This window comes from Xiphophorus hellerii, chromosome 12 (assembly GCF_003331165.1).
Source record: "Xiphophorus hellerii strain 12219 chromosome 12, Xiphophorus_hellerii-4.1, whole genome shotgun sequence".
In the NCBI taxonomy this organism is placed as follows: Eukaryota; Metazoa; Chordata; class Actinopteri; order Cyprinodontiformes; family Poeciliidae; genus Xiphophorus; species Xiphophorus hellerii.
This window is the reverse complement of record NC_045683.1, coordinates 30,768,037-30,787,341: the sequence shown is the minus strand read 5'-3', so window position 1 is coordinate 30,787,341 and position 19,305 is coordinate 30,768,037. Positions and strand designations below refer to the sequence as shown.

Genomic DNA, 19,305 nt, shown 5'->3' with positions numbered 1-19,305 from the left:
GAGCCACTTGTCAGTGCAACGTTGGTAAAAACACTGTTAAAGGATTAAATGAGCCATGTTGTGATGACTTCCTTCAGAAAGAGCAGGAGAAATTTACCCTGTTCTAACATACATTAGCTATTGTAAGTATTGAGTTTTACATTGAAAAACCCTTATTTGGAAAAAGTGTTTCTTCTGCATGTATTGGTTATTTACATATTACATGTTATTTATTTGTATCCTCCTTTCCCCACTTTGGTCTTCAAATTACCAGAATTTGCACATAACTATGTTTTTGTAAGTTTGATGCACCATTTTTAAACATCGCATTAGATGTTATGATCATAACAAGTATCTTTTTCACCAAATCCTCTTTTTATTTCTATTTGAGTAACTTTTTTACTTTTACTTGAGTACAGTTTTTTTTTTTTTTTACTCTACCATCTCTGCATTCAGGCTCAGTACGAACGGATGTGAACTTCAGACAGAAACAGGATGTCATTGGAGACTTTCCAGCAGGGGGCGCAAAGGCAACACTGCACATCCTGAGAGGTTTAGTGAAACAGAACAGAAGAAGGTACTTCCTGTATGTTGTCCGCTGTGCCGTGTTTTCACATAAAATTACAGGTAAGACGAATTAACGAACCTGCGGCTCTCCGCGGACTTCTTCATTATGACTGAGACTTTTTTCATTTTAGCGAAACGTGCTGGAATTGCATTGGTTTCTTAAAATATAGCCAGAAGGTAAAATAAAACGTGTCTTAATGTTGAGTTTGGCACCTTTTTATGTGCCATTTTACATCACATTTGTGAGTGTAACATCTGAACAGGTGTGTCGCCAATTAACGAGCCCTTTATGCTGCTGACTCTAGTAGCAGGGAAAGCTAATATCCTGAGTCAAGTTTAAAACTGTGACATTTTCATTCATTTATCTTACGAATCCTAAACAGGTGACCGCATGTTCACATTCGGCCTCTAATCTAAACTTTTACAGTCAGACTAACCTTTCGGCTCACAAAAGTTACCTTCTGGTGTGACTTTTGATGCGGTGTAAAACTTTTCAGTCTAAACTCCTGATTTAAAGCTGTACTCCAAAACAAACGTAACCAGCTCGTTTCAAGAGCCAAGTCCCACCACAAACAACCTAAACAACTTCTGCTTTTGTTTTGTTAAACGTGCAGTTAGGACAGCGCAGGTTGCTCTAAAACATCTGCTACAATAAAGACCTTATACTGCCATAAGCTGCACCAGATTGCATCTGCAAATCCTTACTAACCAAAGCTGACGTCGCTCATCAGCCACCCTCTGCTCAGCCCTGGTGAACACAATGAGCCAGGAGGGGGCCCTAAACGGTCAGGAAATGTCCTCATGGCCTTGCTGTGTCTTTGTCCAGAAAGGTTTCTGTTATTTTGATCTCAATCCTCTTTAAGTGTGCGCTCGGGTTGGAGTCCCTGCTAATGCCCTGCAAAGCCCTAGCTGGCCGCTAGCTGGCTGTTTAAATGGGAAAGTTTCACCGTCACCTGCTGAAGGATTGTCTTAGAGGCCCATCTGCTTTTATTCACATGCTGTCTGTCACTGTGTGTTCGGGTGTGTGTGTGTGTGTGCAGGGATGGCTCAGTGGGGGGCCATCTTCTCCATAGTAGCTGCTCTCGGCGGAGCGGCGCTGTTGGCCTCTGTGCACAAAATCGATGAAGGACACACCGGAGTGTACTACAGGTGAGCCGAAAGGATAACGTTTCGCTTTGCCCAGAGAAAGTTGAGAGCGGAGGGAGGAATCTGAACAGTGAGAGCCAATAATAAAGATTCCCCACATGCCAACTCTGCTTTGTTTATAGGGCTAATAATTATTACCACCTGCACTGACATGCCTGTACCGTACTATAATGAATGAACCTCTTTATTTTTCCCTTGCTTCGGTGAACTGTTGATAGAAACTGACACTATCTTGTGATTCATATTAAAGTTGGCACACGTTGGTAACGTTTGCCTTGGAAGTCTCTCTTATCTCAGTTACAGTGAAGCTGCTTGATTAGGAACGGGACATTTTCTCCAGTCAGAGTTTAGATTCAGTGAGCAGCTGAATAGAATAGAAGTGAAGTGAAGTACTGCGTCACCTGCGAGTAGTTTTTCAGCTCCCGTCTCCAAAATGTGGGCAACCCTGAAAGTTATCAATGCTTTTCATCCATCTGTAAATATTTATTTATTTATTTATTTATTTATTTATTTTCTTACGTGAATATTGCTCTGAATCTGCCCTTCTTGTGAATCCCAGGGGAGGGGCTCTTCTCACTGCCACCAGCGGACCTGGTTTCCACCTTATGCTCCCGTTCATCACCACCTACAAGTCTGTACAGGTCAGTAAGACTAGAACGGGCATCTCAGAATCCTCTCTTTTTGTTTTTAAGATTAAAGTGGCATATATCAGCGTCATACAGGTCCTTGAGAAATGATATATGTGGATATGCTCTGAAACGTAAGCACCAAACTTTTCATAAAGCGCTCTAAACTCTATAAATTTCAAGATGACAACAATAATTAAATATTATTTTATCTGTAAAATCACAGCAGTTTTCCTCTTTCAAGATGTTTAAGATTATTTCATTTCGAGAAGTTCTCATTGAATACAGACACAGCGTTTTATTCATATTTTGACAATTTAACGGGTCGTTTTTATCAACACTATGTGTCCAACGCCTCGGCTCTGCAGGTTTTTATGAGTGCGCTTTAATCAGGTGGGAGCGCTGCTAAAAGTAGCTTTCTCATTGCAAGTTACAAAAATAGAACACAAGATGAGTTTTTTTTTCATATATATGTAAAAAAACAAATTTGCCAGTTTAGCTATAAAATGTTTGAAAAGGTCTTGAAATAATTGGACTGGTATTTGAGGAAACATGGCATATGTCAAAAAATGACCTCAATACACGTTATACACGAAATAAGATACACGTTTACACTTATTTACAATGTTTTTACAACATTAAGTACAATTTTCCTCAACTCCAGATCATTATCTACTTAAAGGGAGAGGTTTTTAAAAATATATATCTTACCGCCACATAGTCCATTTTATAGCACAATCAAATAACTATTACTTTCAGTTGTTAGGAAAATGCTGTATGTATCAAAAACAATTTCAAAGAAATTTGACTCCCCATCACAGCCGTATCTGACGCCTTGAAATTGGCCTCTGTTTCTTTAAGAACCTCTTACGCTTTCCCGACACAACAATGCTTCTCCATGCCGTCTGTCGATGCCATTTACAGCCGTTTTTAGGAGCTCAGCAGATGCGCATTTCCAATAGGTGTTTACTAATTGCTGCTGCCGCTAGTCTGGAGGAGCTGAGTGGGGGAGCGCTGTTCTGTGAGACAGAGCTTTGGGGAAATAGGCGGTTCATTGTTTGAGGAACCGTTAAGGCAAACCTGAATGGTTGCCACGGGAGATTTAAGGATTTATCAAACATGCATGAAAGAATCAAATCAACACTCCAGGAATGTTTTTGATGAGGGAATAACATTATAAAATGATATAAAACTCCAAAAAAAGTTTATTTTACATAAGACTCCTTACCCTCTTAAAGTATAATTGGAATGAAGACAAATTTATGTTGAATGTAGATATAAAAACGATGCCATTCTAGATTTTTCTTTTTGAATAAAAAGAGAGAAATACGGTTGAATTAAAACTTTTTTATTCTAAAGGATGCTTTTCATACAAAGCCTTTTTAACTCCAGCATTATTCCAGTCAGTCATTTTCACTGCCATTAACATGTTTCTCATTATACCAGAGTTAAACGTTAATATGTAGAACAGAACATTTGAACACTGGGTGTATGAATCAAAGTAAAACTGAAAACCAGACCAATCAACAGGGGACTGCCAACTGAAAATTGGGACGTCTGCTGTCCAAGAAAAGCTTTCCACTTGGCCAAGGCCTTCTCGTTAAGTAGTGTGATGTCTCTGTCATGGATTTGGTCTGAAAGGACTTCTGTTTCTCTGTCAGGAAGTGCAGTGGATGTGTGAGATGTGGAGCTTAGTCGTCAGCCATGAGCTATAAAGCACCTTCAGTAATTTTGTCTCTTGGGATCGTAGTTTATGGATGTATTTTTGATAATTACCAGGCGGTAAGGAACGGCTAACCACCAGGACTGGGCGTGTCTCCACTGGGGATTTTTTTTTTCTTTCGTATTTAATGTTTGTTCTTAGAATGAGTCACTTGTGCGAATAGTTTCTGAGACTTCGCCGCACAACTTTTATTGTTTTCTGTTACCCTGTTGTTATTGATATGTACTTGCACTGTTTCTTGACACGAGTTTCATAAAACTCGATAGTTGAAACAGACGTCAAGCAAGTCCGTTTCATTAACTTTTTTCACAGATACAGCAGCTTAAGACTGCTCTAAGTAAAAACCAAAATCTTGTTTCATCACAGATGAGATGCATTTAAGACCAACTGACTCTTGAAGTTATGACATAAAACAAGTTTTTATATCTGGTTGAAAAGCCAGTTAATTTGGTGATTTCAAGTGTTCTAAGATATTCACTCTGGAAACTAGACAAACTACTAAAAACTTTGTTTGCCTTGAGAATTTTTCAACGGGGCTGTGGATTGTTACTCAACCTGATGACAAACACAGCACACCTATCAATACCAAATGAGAAATGTACTGCAGACTAGTTGAAGCACTGCCGTATTGTCTGAAGACATCCAGAGAAAGACATCAGTTTGCTGAGATTATGGCAAAATATAAATAAATGCAGATTAAAGAGCCATTTACTTCATTAAGATACATGGAACGTCTTAGTTTACAGCTTGTTGGCTTCTGTTGAATGTGTGGACAATTGCTTACTGTGTGGTGTCTTCTATCTTTGAATTTTTGTGTTTTTTATGATGTAAAGCTTTAAATTGCATTGTTGTTGACCGATTGATCTGCTCATTCGAGAACTTAGCGTTTGTCCAGATCTGTTTAGGTACCTGGCCAAATGTGAAAAGGTTTTCTCTTATGATCTTGGTACCACTTATTTACCGATTTTGTTTCGTCACCCAGTGTTTTATCATGCAGCAAAGTAGAACACAAATTGTTGCCTCTTCATGTCTGGATTTGTTGGGAGAATTTTCTCTTGAAGAGAAGATGTTTTTACTTCACCCACATTTGTGATTAACACATCTTCTCTGTTGCAAATCAGTCACACAAAGGTAATATTGTGATGCATCAATATTTAATTTTTGCATCACATGTGGTTGCTAACACCTTGGCTCCGCTAGACAGACGAGTTTTCAGATGCTCCAATCAATTAGGAGGACGATTCATCGGCTGAAACAACGTTGCGTCAGTTGTCTGCTTTCCAACTTTGTTGTACGTGCAGAATTTCATTTTTGTTTGGATTATGTTTCTGGCCAACAGTAGCTTCGTTTCCATGACAAAACATTGTTTACATTCTGCTAATGTAATCTGTTGATTACAATGACAAATAAATCTTATCTTACTGTTGAAAAAACACCACTTAAAATGACTCATGACTGAGTTTGTTCACGCTTTAAGTCCTAAAAGCACATGCTGTGCCATCGTCCTCCTAACGCTTCCTGTCGTCGTCTTCGTCTTTTCTGCCAGCCATAACTTCCGATTGTTGATCACATGACCTGTAACACAAAAAGTGTTTTCATCGCATTTTTGTGAGATACACCACTTTTGACACAGCATAAAAACCACCTCATCCTAGCACACCAACTTTTTATCAAGACACGTGAGTTTTTCCGAAATTGTTGTTTCCATTAAGCAAATTTATTTTCGTTGTTTCAATTTGTGCAGCTATATGGTCAATGGAATGAGATGCTTCTCCACTGCTTTTCTTACCATAGGGGCATTGCACAAATTGTTTCACATCACTAGGCATATAGGCTGCATTCACACCAGCCCTCCTTAGTCCGCTTTAGTCAAAGGCTAGTTTGTTTGCCTAGAAAGTCTGTTTTGTTTGGGGAAAAGTGTGAATGCATAATCAAACTCTGACCCAGACCAATAAAGGATACTCTGGTCCATCTAGAAACTGAGGTCTCAGTTTGGTTGAGGTGAACTCTGGTGCTGTTCAAATGCAAATGTGAATGCCAAGTGAACCGGACACCGCTCTCAAGATCAGGAAGCAGATTGTACTGCAGTGCATTCTGGGTAAATGAATGCACTGCATTGTACCTGTGCTTGTACCCAGAATGGGTACAAGCACAAGACTCTAGTGCTTGTATACACTAGCACTAGAGTCTCGTGTATACAAAATATACACGAGACTCTAGTGCTAGTGGGAGAAATGGCTTGTGGTTTTTTACCAAAGAAAAGAAAAATCTACAGCCACTAAAATCTCACACCACTCGGCTTTTGGAGCAGGAAGAAGGAAGTTGCGCTCAGTGTCTTCTTCAGAGGTTTTTTTTTCTTTTGTCGTTGTCTTCAGTGGTTCTTTTTGCAGCGCCACCACAGGTGACAAAGGGGCACAGGTTTTTCAAAGGGTTTGGTTGGTCTGACACAGTGCAGTGTGAAAATGTAACAAATGTTGCAATTGTGGTTCCCAATCGAACAGAGTCTACCAGACTACCAGGTGTTAAAATATCCGTATATTCACACTCCTACTGACTGCTGAGGTTGAACAAGCCCCACCACACTGGCCACAGTACACTTCTCAGTAGCACACAGTGCTGGTGCTTTCTGGACACGCTCACTTCAGCACACTGGACCTTGTTGGCGCCAACTGGATGTGTCATGTCTAAGTTTTTGGTCCTTTAGAAAGATATTCTTTAGGGCTGCATGCTTTACTTAGGCGCTAATCATTGCCAAAACAGGACGAAGATAAATTCAAGCACATCTGTACCAACTTAAAAGCAATCAGTCTGCTTATCAGAATACCAGAGTGATTTCAGATGGACTCTTTCACAGCTTCATCTGTGCTTGTAATGCAATCAAGCTGAAATGAGGTAGGGGGATTTTGTGCCAACACAAAAACAAGCAAAAACTGCAAAGCTAGCAAAATGACTCATGTGTTGCTGCCAAACCTTTTGGCTGGAACTGTGAGTCTGCTGAAAGAAGCTTATTTTCCCAGACATGGGTAGAAAAAAATGATGCGTGTAAGAGGGACCGTAAACTAAACCTGTATTGAACTGTAATCTGCAGAGAGCCAGACAGCAGAGCATCAGCTTTCTATTGTTTCAGGAAGGAAATTTATGACCTTTCAGCTGTTGGCTCGCTCTCCTTAGTTTTATAGCAGTCTCAGAATCCAATTCAACAGGCTATTGCTCTTAGTTCTGTTTGCTGACACTCAGGCTCTCACTAGTTTATTTTCTATGAATGTGTTGCAGAGTTGTTCTCTTTTTAGTAAACAGTAGTAGGCCTGTCACAATAACACATTTTTCTGGATGATAAATTGTCCCAGAAGTTACTGCAATAAACGATAATGTTGTTTTGAAATTATTTTCAAGTAATATAACAGGAATGGCATAAGAACGCAAGAACATCTTTCAAAGACCAACAAACTTTAATGAACATTTAACACTGGAACTGGAAGACATTTTATGTCTCATTTTAATTGATCATATGATTAATTTATCGCTTCTTGCGACTGTAGCTCTGTGGGTAGAGTAGTTGTCTTGTGATCGGAAGGTTGTAGATTCGATTCCTGCCACATGTGCAAGGCACTTGATCTCAAACTGTCTACCGATCTGCGTATCGGTGTTTAAATGTGAGTGCGCATGGGTGAATGTGACTCCACTGTAGAGCACTTTGAGTGGTCAAAAAGATTGGAAAAGCGCTATATAAGTTCGGTCCATTTTCCATTTGACCTCAATAGCAGTAGAAAAATCAGATGGAGGACATGAGGAAATATAACAGAGTTTGTAACCATGTAATTTTTCACCTTCAGACGACACTGCAGACTGATGAGGTGAAGAACGTACCGTGTGGGACGAGGTGGGTTTTCTGTTCCCGTAAGCTACAGTAGATTTGCTGGTGTTAATAGTTTTGTGGGGGTGTCGTAATTGCACCCCCCACACACACACACTACACGCATAGCTTTAACTCATACATCAACAATTTGCTATACAGTCATTCATTTTTTCAAGGAGTGTTTGGTGAAACCGCTTTGATGTGCGCTTTCTTCCAGTGGAGGAGTGATGATTTACTTTGACCGCATTGAAGTGGTGAACTACCTCATTCCATCAGCAGGTACTTAGTGATGCCATTGTTTGGGTTCTGATGCACACCCAGAATCCTCTGTTTGTGAAAACCCGCTCTTCTTTCTTTTTTCAGTGTACGACATAGTGAGAAACTTCACAGCAGACTATGACAAAGCTTTGATTTTCAACAAAGTGCATCACGAGCTCAACCAGTTTTGCAGCGTTCACTCACTGCAAGAAGTCTACATCGGCTTGTTTGGTGAGTAGAGCTATGCTACAGATTGAGTATATGTTAACCAAATATTGTAATTTGTGTTTCTTCATTTCTTATTCATATGCATTTTACATTTGAAAGTGTTTTTTAACAGTGTGTATGGCTGACTAAGGTGAAAAACAGCGGTAGGCACTGTAAGCTAAAAGGTTAGTTGCGCTAACCCTAAGGCAGGGGAACCCAAAGTCGGTCTTGGAGGGCCGGCATCCTGCATGTTTTAGTTCTTTCCCTGGTGGTAGTAACAACCTTTTCAGCAAGTCAATGTTCTTCTTAGGCCTATAATGAGCCATCATTTGATCCAGGTGCGTTAAACCAGGGAGAGAACTAAAACATGCAGGATGCCGGCCCTCCAGGACCGAGTTTGGACATCCCTGCCCTAAGGCATTAATGATAAAAATGAGCTCCACTAACGCTAAAAAACAAACGTGGTATTTAACGGAAGCTAATGCTAAAATTGGACATGCTACCACGTTGAAAGTTTCTTGGGGAAAAAAAGATGATGTGACGAGAGGAAGCAGAACTGTTGCGTGAACAGTCTTTACCCACTTCAAAATAAGAGCATGAACATAAATGTCTAAGTACTTCAAGAACAGTCAACGGCCCAAACCTTCAACACAGACGTCGGACTTTATCCAACTGAAAGTTTACAAAACATGTACGTAAATTAGCGCCTGAGAATTCATCCCGAAATTTTAATTTAGGGGAAGCTTACAGTGCCAAACCTTCAAAGTTAGGAAAAACGCTGAAGTGGTAAACAAAACAATAGCCGCACTAGAAACATGTGACTATTTGGCATTTTGTACATAAAAAACTTTTAATGCACCGTTCTAAAAGCAGAATCTCTCTCCTCAAGTTGTACTTTGTTTTGTTGTAAGTGAGAAACCAGTGGTTTTGTTTGGGTGCAAATGAAGCCAAAATATAATATTACTTCTCCTAACTGAACAGAGCTCTGACTCTTTCTTTTTACTGCTTTTTCCAACAGACCAAATCGATGAAAATCTGAAGTTGACACTGCAAGAAGATCTAACATCTATGGCGCCTGGCCTTATAATCCAGGTACAGTAAGACCACTCATCAGTTTGGATGAATGCTCAGTTTTTGAGATTTACTTTCAGGTCAATGGAGTGACACGAGATCCTGCAGCTATATGACACTCTGAAACAAAAAAGTACACCACCACCTGAAAGACACTTGGGATTAGCTCTGATTTATCCAATTTCTCTGAAGTCGAACATGTTTCTCTTGGATTGTGTCTGCATGAATGTTAATGTTTTTTCTCTGCTAAAATGATCTTTCTGGTTGCTTGTCCTGAAAGAGTTCCTCATAAACATGGTATTGGTCCTTGAAATGTTTTCACCAGCATGAAATGATCAAAAACCACCCAGAACTCTGTTTGATGCCGTAACACTGCCGCAGAGCGGGGCATTCAAACAAAGCTAATGAATTTGAGGTTGAGAGTTATGCTAGAAAATGTTTTTTCCTGTTGAACTTGTTTTAAAAATACAATTTGGGGGATTATAAAATGTTTGAATGCTTTTGGAGAAAAGACCAAACTATTAAGCAGGTTCTCCGTTTTTCACAAGGGCATGTTTGGACGGCACCTAGGATTACTGCTGACGTCGTTCCACCCTGACAGTGTCACGTATCTTTGTTACCAGCAGCAGGGAAGGGGCTTTTTCTGGACTGTGAGATGGAGAGAAAATATCGTTAACAAAACACAAGTCATGATCAGTCATTCAGCAGTCCTCAAAAACAAGATATAGCTTCAAATTTAGTTTTCAAATTCAAATGTTTTCAGGTTAAACGCTTCTTCGTATACATAAACTATTGTGTAATGTCATGGCAATAGCTCATACTGATTCTGCTATTTCAGCAGACTCTTGTTCTGGTGCTTATTTCTTTTTGTGCCATGATGAACAACATCAAGTATTTTACTCTTTGTGTCTTTCATGTTTAAATTTGCACACTACTTTTATATCTCCAGTATAAAAATAAACTAAATAACTGTGTGTCCAAAAATGTAGATTTTTTTTCTTCTCCTCTTTATCCTTCTACAGAGGTTGCAGAAAGAAAAAAAAACATTCTTGTTGATCAATGTTTGAAAGGCAGCTTTATAACCAATAACTCAAGAACTTGTAGACCAGGGGTCTCAAACTCCAGTCCTCGAGGGCCGCAGTCCTGCAACTTTTAGATGTGCCTCTGCTGCACCACCTGAATAGAATAATTAGGTCATTAGCAAGGCTGGGAGAACTGATCTACACAAGAAGGAGGTAATTAAGCCATTTCATTCCAGTGTTTTGTACCTGTGGCACATCTAAAAACTGTAGGACAGCGGCCCTTGAGGACTGGAGTTTGAGACCCCTGTTGTAGACCGACACGAGGCAGGATCTATTTGTGAAGTGGAAGGAAACTGATGGACGTTTTCACATCCGAAAAATGTGAAAAGAATTTCCAGTCACTCCAGACAAAACGTCTTTCCATGCTGCTTTTAAAGTTGTAGTTGCAGTCGTATTTCATTCCTTCTAAGGGAAATCAGGCATTGGTAGAAACCAGGGGACAAAATGAAAAGGTTACAAGTTATTGCTATTGGAAGAAACCCAATATTTTCTCTCTGCTGAGATTTTATGGCTTACATGAGTTCCCAGTGTTTCTATCCTTCCTGGATCACTTATCATAATGACTCGAGACTTTGTTTCTTCAGGGGAGACTAAATGTTGCACAACTTTCTGAAGCTATAGTCCCTCCCACTCCTCTCCCAAAATCTCTATTCACCAACTTTCACGCACAGAAATGCTCACATTGTATTGATTGTGAAATGCTCCACTGGGACTAAGAAGACTCCTGTGTTTTTCCCCTTTTTCCCCCTAAATCAGTTGAAATAATAGTTACAGTCTCCAGAGGAGTTAATGGTCAGGGGAGTTTATAGAGATTGAAACAAAATAAACATTGTGCCTGGGTTTGTTCAAGGTCTTTCTCTCTCCTTTTTTTTTTGCAAGTCCGTTGGTTAAACCTCTTTTTATGGTCCTTTCTGGCATGTTATGCTTATTTCTCATCTCAAAACTGAAACTTTTGTCTCTCTCTCTCCATCAGGCGGTGCGAGTCACTAAGCCCAACATTCCTGAGAGCATTCGCAGGAACTACGAACTCATGTAGGTTTCTTTTTCTTGCTCAGTGGGAAATGGTCAAATGTTTTTTTTCTTCTTACACAAATAGATATTATGCTTATCTAACTCCCACTGCCGGGAGCGGGAGTTAGATAAGCCATGGCACAACCGGGTGCCATGGTTGTGGGAGGAAGCTCTTTCAAGTCTTTCCCTAAACATGCAAAATGACCTAACAGCGTATGCTTGGTCATGGAAAAACACCGATTTCCCAAAAATGAAGCTCTTCCAGTAAGCCGCAGATATAATGGATGTGAATGCAGCTTGGACGTGACGTAAAAGACTCGACTATTCACAGGTATTTTATGCAGGAAGCGTGCACAGATGGAAAACGTCATCTCCTGCATCGACAAAACTCAAGTGAAGCAAAGTATTTTAGGGTCTGTCAGGCATAAATAAAGACTGTGATGTCAGCTCCACTGTGACAGACAACAAATTTGGCATGCTCAGAAATAAAACAGGAAGTTGAATAAAGTCAGGCTAATAAAAGATCAGATGCAGAATTTGGTCAGAAATTCCAGGCATATAGTGTTTGATAGAATTTCCCCATTCATTCTAATGTTTGAAAAATAACTTTATCTTTAAATTAACTTTGAAGGCTATTTTTTTTTCCATTTTATAAATATCCGCTACTGTCAGAACTTGTTCTTTCTGGTTTCCGCAGCGTCCTTTTATTTGTAATTGACTTTTTTCCAGACACTACAAGTACTATATCCCAAAGGTATCCATCTATTGCCTGCAGTTTGTGGGTTTTACATCCCAGAGACATGGTTTTGAAATTTAATGGCATGTACCATTTAATCTATAAACAAAACTTAAAATACTGCCAAGAGTGGTGAGAATACCAACAAGACTACTGGCAACTGAACTTACATAAGAACACCAACATGGAAACAAATATTTCTCTGTGTGTGTCTGAACAGACTCTTTGTGTTAATAAACTTAAACTCAAGTATTTTTATTTGTTTGCATGTTAACTTGGTCTGGTGTGAGTCATGTGTGCAGAGAATTCAGCTTCAGATGAGTTCATGTGCGTGGTATGCACAACTATTGTCTTCCCAATCTTGCCCCCTTTAGAAACTTTCTGTTATTGATTTTCCACCTTTCCCAGAATCAAGCCATTTCTTCATTCTGGGTTTGGAGGCAAGAGGTGACTCTTCCTTCAGTTCATCATCAAGCCATCCAGTTTCTTCACTTTGTCATAAAACCGTCTAGTTCCCTCACTTCATCATAAAACCGTCTAGTTCCCTCACTCGTCATAAAACCATCTAGTTCCCTCACTCGTCATAAAACAGTCTAGTTCCATCACTTTGTCATAAAACCGTCTAGTTCCCTCACTCGTCATGAAACCGTCTAGTTCCCTCACTCGTCATGAAACCGTCTAGTTCCCTCACTCGTCATGAAACCGTCTAGTTCCCTCACTCGTCATGAAACCATCCAGTTCCTTCACTTTGTCATCAAGTCGTCTAGTTCATTCAGTTTGTCATCATTATGAGAGGTGAAATAGTTTTCACTTAAGGGGGGGACACCATTGCAGAATGCATCCCTGAAATGCAGCTTCCTCAACACCTTGGCATGTAATTTTCCATCTCAGTAATACCACACCGGTTGAAACTTTCCGGTCCATTACTCATCGCCCTTAGTGAAACACTGACAGCGCTGCTGACCGCAGTGCTCTAGTTCACCTACCGAGGTCAGCTAACACTTCTATCAGTCCGAACATCAACACTCTAAATTGCTTGACTTCCTCTGACTGATGAGCAAAGGAAATTTCACACATGATCTTGCAGACGTTCTCTGAGTGCTTAGAACAATCCAATGGCTTGTCACAACTGAACGACTCCACTCCTACTGGATTTGTTTACACTTGCCAACACCCAGGTCTCTAATCGCGGTCCTTTCTGTCTTTCTTTACGTCTTCGGTTCCATTGAATGCCTTGCTTGGAGCCACTCCAACCTTCAGCACTGCAGCTTACCGCCCACCTAAGCCACACAAAGACTTGTTAGATAACTTTTCTGCTTTACTCACTCACTCATCCTTTCTCTTACTAAATGTGATTTTGTTGAGGGATTTCAACAAAATCACAAGGGATCGGAGAACTCCACCACCCGGTGAGTTTTTTAATTCCATCAATTCCTTGGTTTCCCCATTCAAGACCCCACGTCTTCCAGAACATCACGGACCAGGGATCTCCAGTCTCTTTTCAAGTGGTTGTTGTTAGCCCAGTTCTTCCATTCTCAGCCCACTTTGTGACCATTTTCAATACTGTTTTTTTTTTTTTTTCTGGTCCGGTTCCTGATTTTTATTTTTATTTTAAACCATTGGATATGAACAAATTATGATATGAACAGATTGCTGTTCACGCCATAGGATTGGAACAAATAAGAAGGTTTTCACCAAGGCAGCTCAGGAAAAAGTTAATAATTTTCAAGACGAATATGGCAGCATGTTTGCTGAAATAATAATAATAACTAAAACATCCTAACATTAAGTCACTTGTCAACAAAAGTCGTCTCAGAACCAGAGACTCCCTAATGTTGTTTTTTAATGAGGAAGTGCGCAGGCTTCATCGACTCTTCAGTTGTCTCCTCCTCGGAGGTTTGTAATTAATTTTGGTTCTTTTCTTTTCAACGTCCAGATGATTCATCAGAGATTTGACCAATTTCTAACTTGCCTTTCATTTCCAAAAGTCTAGAAAAATGTATGAATGTTTCTTGATGCTCTCATGGAACAATCTGCGGGAAAAGTAGTAAAAATAATGCCGTCGGTTTTTGAAGTTTCCAAACACCACTTTGACATTATTGTTGTCATAATGATCAAAATGATTATGATCAGAACTTTTTCACGTTAACGATATACAATGAGAGAAATATCCATCTCTAGTTTGAAGTATTAGAAATAACAGAAGAGTTTACCTTTCCTCTAATCACAAAATAACTTTAAATTTAACAGTCTGAACTTTTTACTGGGAGACTTTTTCAAAAAAAAAAAAAATTCACCTCCTTCCATTTTTATAATTTTATTGGATTTATCCAGGGTTAATTTTAATATATTTATTTATATTAAATGTTGTCTAGCATTTTTACTAATTCTAGACAACAAGATACAGATCTGGATTCAGGGGAAACCCTTGGACTAGACCCAGTTTTGGTGCCCTATCCACACAAGTTTGTTTTATGCCTGAAAATTACAATAAACTGAGGAATGGAGCTCATGCTTAAGACTTTTTATGTTTACATGTGATTCGCTTGGGGTCGAAGGTTAGGTTAGAGGTATGTTTTGCAACAATTGCGCATTCGTTGTCTACACAAAACCACAACAAAATGAAAACCCTTCACCATATGTCCATTGTGCAAGTGGTGAAGAACTACAACGCAGGAAGAATGATGGTGCACTGAAAAGCCTTTTTGTTTTAGAAAGACTTTTTGTTGTAAAATAACTCGTAAGAATGGAAAGATGACTGTTGTTTCTGGCTTTGACTGACTGAACTGAGGAGTATAAAAACCGAGGCTGGCGATTCCAGAAGTGAAGACCTGTGGTTGATGAGCCCAAGGGAATACAGCTGTGAGATTAAGTTAAGGCCAAGGAAAATGTAGCCAAACAAGATGAACACAGGAAATGCAAAACTCCATAATACATCTCACCCACAACTCAAAACAACAAGCACTCTCTTCAATTCACAACAATATAAGCCTGTTAGTTTGTTTTGGGATCTTAATTCCCTGCATGAAGGAGTTACTGTGAAGATGAGGGCCATCTTTAGTTTTTATCCAGAGGGGGAAATGGTTTTGGAACGTGGATCCAGTTCTGATAACATGTTTTTAGACCCTGTCAACGTCCTCTGTGTTATTTATTACTGCTCCCGTCTCTGAAAGTTCATAGCACTTCTTTTAAACTGTATTACATAAGACTAGAATGATGGCTCTTTTGCATTACACAGCTACTCACAGTACTGCAAAATGTACATGTTTAGTTTGATGACATGAATTCTTAACCTGCCGTTGAAGGTAAAAGCCCAAATGAGTTGAGGATCTGGTTTTCCATGACGATACACCAGAACATAAGGAACTATACCTGGAAAATATTCAAAGGCCACTACATTATCACCAGTTTCTCTTATTTTGCTCTTTGTAGGTATATGTTTGAGTAAAATGAACATTGTTCTTTTATTCTATGAACTACTAACAACATGTCTCTGAAATTCCAAGCAAAAATTTAGTATTTATTTGCAGGAAACGAGAAATGGTCAAAGTAACGAAAAAGATGCAGCGCTTTCAGACCCCAAATAATTCAAAGAAACCAAGTTTACATTCATTCAGAAAATACAATACTAATGTTTTAACTCAGGAAGAGTTCAGAAGTCAATATTTGGTGGAATAACCATCAAGATTTCAACCGGTTAAAGCCTCGGTAGTCTCTTAATTCTTAATTTTTTCCAGAGCTGTATATAACATTCCTCCGTTGTTGGTAGAAACACAATAATGTGTGTTTTTGTTTCTTGTGGTTTTTGTTTTCAAGGGAGAGTGAAAAGACAAAACTTCTGATTTCCCAGCAGACACAAAAGGTTGTAGAGAAAGAGGCAGAAACGGAGAGGATTAAAGCTGTCATAGGTAAGGGAGAAATTGGAGAATAATGGTGCGTCTGTGGCGTTTTCCACACTGCCAAGTTTGATGTGAATAATTCTCGCTTTGTTTTGTAGAGGCTGAGAAAGTGGCTCAAGTTGCAGAAATCAAGTTTGGGCAGAAAATTATGGAGAAGGAAACTGAAAAGAAGATCTCTGAAATCGAAGGTTTGTACGTAAACAGTGGATTATAGGATTTCACAGATCTTAGTTTCTCAACAGACAAAAGATCCCGAACAGGTTCAGGTGTGGATTGGGGCTCCTTTTATGTGGGATGAGGTTGCACAGGACTACTGCCAACATCTGTTGTCTTGATGTGTAAAGCACAGTAAAGGTCTGTTGTGTTTGTTCTGGACAGATGGCGCGTTCCTGGCCAGGCAGAAAGCCAAGGCTGATGCTGAGTTCTACACAGCACTGAGAGTCGCTGAGGCCAACAAGGTAACCGGACGACACAACCTCTCATCTGCACTTTACTCTCATCCAACATACACTCCAGGGTTTGACCCAGTGTGTTATAAGCCTGGAGAGCCAACAGGCTTTCCTTTCCCCTCCTACCAGGCTAAGCGTTGTTTGGTTTAAATTAAATAGGGTTTTTTTATACGCCAGTAGCAGTGACAGTAAAGACGGAGTAAGCTAGATTTATAGTTGAAGCAGGACGGCGCAGTAATTGTGCCGTCCCTGCACCCAACCTTTGGCCTCACATGCTATTTATTTCCAAATTATGATGCCTGCTGGTGCGCCTCTGAATTTTTGTAACTTAACATTTTATAAACATTAAAACTCAGTGGGTTGCTGGTGGACTTCCCTGGCATCCCTGCCACTGGGTTTAACCTGTCCTCAGAGGGAAACCCCGCATTCCTCTGCAAAATTCCTACTGTAACTTTTCTTCCACAGATTGTTTCTAGAGTCACTGGAGCAATGAAGCCCAGCCAACTTTTAAATGCTAACTCATGATTGATCTAAAAAGTTTAGCACGTTGATGTTGCATAACGCAGACTAAATAGATATTTTTGTTCTGTGTTGTGTAACATGTAGATAACTTTTAGCTTGAACAGAAAGTAGATTTTGTTTTCAGTTTAGATGAGTTCAGCTCGTTCTTCTCAGCTGTTAGGTTAAAATTTACTGTAAAACACAACATGATTCATTTTCTGATGTCTGAATTTCCTCCTTTTGACTAGTATACAGATTATTATTAGTGCTTTATTTTGAGCCATATAAAATGCATATTATATCCCTCAAGAGGCCAAAATGGAACAAAATAAATATACATACATTCACGTATACACAATCATTTACAATAAATATAAATACAGTAAGTGCAGGACACTTTCTGAGTCATCCAGTTCATGTTATGTATAATAATACTATATTTGGACATAAACAAGAACCCATTTAGCCCAAAAAGGAGTGGGAAGAAGATGAACTTATTGACTCCCACTCCTAATAAACACCTTTTAAAAATAGTTACTTACTTATAATTCAATAATCATTTTTGTTCCAGTGATTAAAAGACACATATGGCTAAGCAATTTTCAATACTAAATGAAAACTTGAAGACTTGCATGTTTTTACTTGAGACTTGACCCAGGTGGAAGGTCGTGTCGCAGATCAGTGACTTGGTCCCATCTCTGCTTCTTAAGCACCCTGTGGGTCGGGCCAGACGGCCGCTCACACTGAACCTGGTTCTGGTGGGAGTTTTTCTTTTCACCGTCTCTACATCCATGCTCTCAGCATGAGGGATCGCTGCAGTCAGTGACTCAGTTAGCGGGAATTGACAGTGCGCTGTCACTTCATGCCTGTTCGGTGATTTGATGCAATCAGCTGAGATTCTGTAGACCAGGGGTCGGCAACCCGCGGCTCTTTAGCGCTGCCCTAGTGGCTCTCTGGAGCTTTCTCAAAAATGTTTGAAAATGGAAAAAGATGGGGGTGGGAAATATATATTTTTGTTTTAATATGGTTTCTGTAGGAGGACAAACATGACACAATCATTCTTAACGTTTTCCAATGCTATAAAAATGTGTAGAATAAATATTAAATTTCAACATTTCTGTCAACGAATATTTGCGTCATAGCCTGTGACACAAGTTTCTTTCAGCTGGGTGGGGTGTGAGGCAGGTGGCTGCTGTAAACAAACAGACGGGTGTGAGGTGGGCCATGGAGAGCAAAGGGGAAAAATAGCCGAGGAGAGATTCTACAATTCTTGGACCGAATCATTTGCATTCATTGCCAATGCAGAAGGATTACCTGAATGTTTGCTCTGTAGCGAGAAGTTGTCAAATAACAAAAAGACCGTACTTTCCGGACTATGCAGCGCACCTTACTATAAGCCTCACCTACAACATTTTTTTGAAAATAACTCATAAGTCGCACCGGGCTATAAGCCGCATGGTTCAAAGCGTGGGGACAAAGTAGCGGCTTGTAGTCTGAAAAATACGGTAATGTGGAAAGACATTTCCAGGGAAGGCGCTACATTAGCTGCCGCGTCAAGATTAAAGTTGCATCTTACAAACCCGATGTTGAGAAACTGTCCAGTGACGTCCGTGAACAGAAGTCACATTAAACACGTAAGAACACAATCCTGCCATGGGCAAATATATTTAGTAACAAAGTTGTTGTTTTTATAAATTGATTAATGATTTTTGTCAGTATATATTTAGAATGACACTTAGCAATATTATTGTGTTTTGTTGCTCAATTCGGAGGATGGCTGCGTGTCAAAAGAGAAGAGGAAGCTGCTATGTCTTACCATTGCGCTGACTTGCTTGGCATTTGCACAGAAATCAAACTTAAACTTTATTAATTGAATTTTATATACTTTACCTTTTCAAAAGGCTGCTGCTTTATTTTAGAACTGCAGGTTGTGTTTTATTGCGTTTGTTGCCCAGATAAGGGGCAAGTTGTGCACGTTCCGTTTAGTTGTTTTTTCAATCACACACTTTGCGGTGATTATTTACAAAGAGCGATCGTCGTTATGAAAACTGCATTTTGGAGCAGATTTTCCGAGTTCCAAAAGGAAAAAAATGACCCTTTCCCTGTCGATCCTCATAATAAAAATGACATCAAAAGTCAGATTTCTTTATTGCATTTCTTTAATTTTATCAATGCGACGAAACACAATAGATTA

General features: G+C 39.5%; 1 protein-coding gene across 1 annotated transcript in view; it reads left to right on the top strand.

Annotated features, from left to right (window-relative positions):
* Nucleotides 1–480: 480 nt before the first annotated feature.
* The window catches only part of erlin2 (ER lipid raft associated 2), a 29,692-nt gene continuing 10,867 nt past the window's right edge, over nucleotides 481–19,305 (top strand). The window contains exons 1-11 of the mRNA XM_032578739.1: nucleotides 481–606; nucleotides 1,587–1,695; nucleotides 2,252–2,333; nucleotides 7,875–7,921; nucleotides 8,115–8,176; nucleotides 8,261–8,386; nucleotides 9,381–9,454; nucleotides 11,489–11,547; nucleotides 16,079–16,170; nucleotides 16,260–16,349; nucleotides 16,540–16,619. Coding sequence (XP_032434630.1) covers nucleotides 1,589–1,695; nucleotides 2,252–2,333; nucleotides 7,875–7,921; nucleotides 8,115–8,176; nucleotides 8,261–8,386; nucleotides 9,381–9,454; nucleotides 11,489–11,547; nucleotides 16,079–16,170; nucleotides 16,260–16,349; nucleotides 16,540–16,619 — 819 coding nt within the window. The 5' untranslated portion in view covers nucleotides 481–606; nucleotides 1,587–1,588. The remainder of the gene's footprint in view (nucleotides 607–1,586; nucleotides 1,696–2,251; nucleotides 2,334–7,874; nucleotides 7,922–8,114; nucleotides 8,177–8,260; nucleotides 8,387–9,380; nucleotides 9,455–11,488; nucleotides 11,548–16,078; nucleotides 16,171–16,259; nucleotides 16,350–16,539; nucleotides 16,620–19,305) is intronic.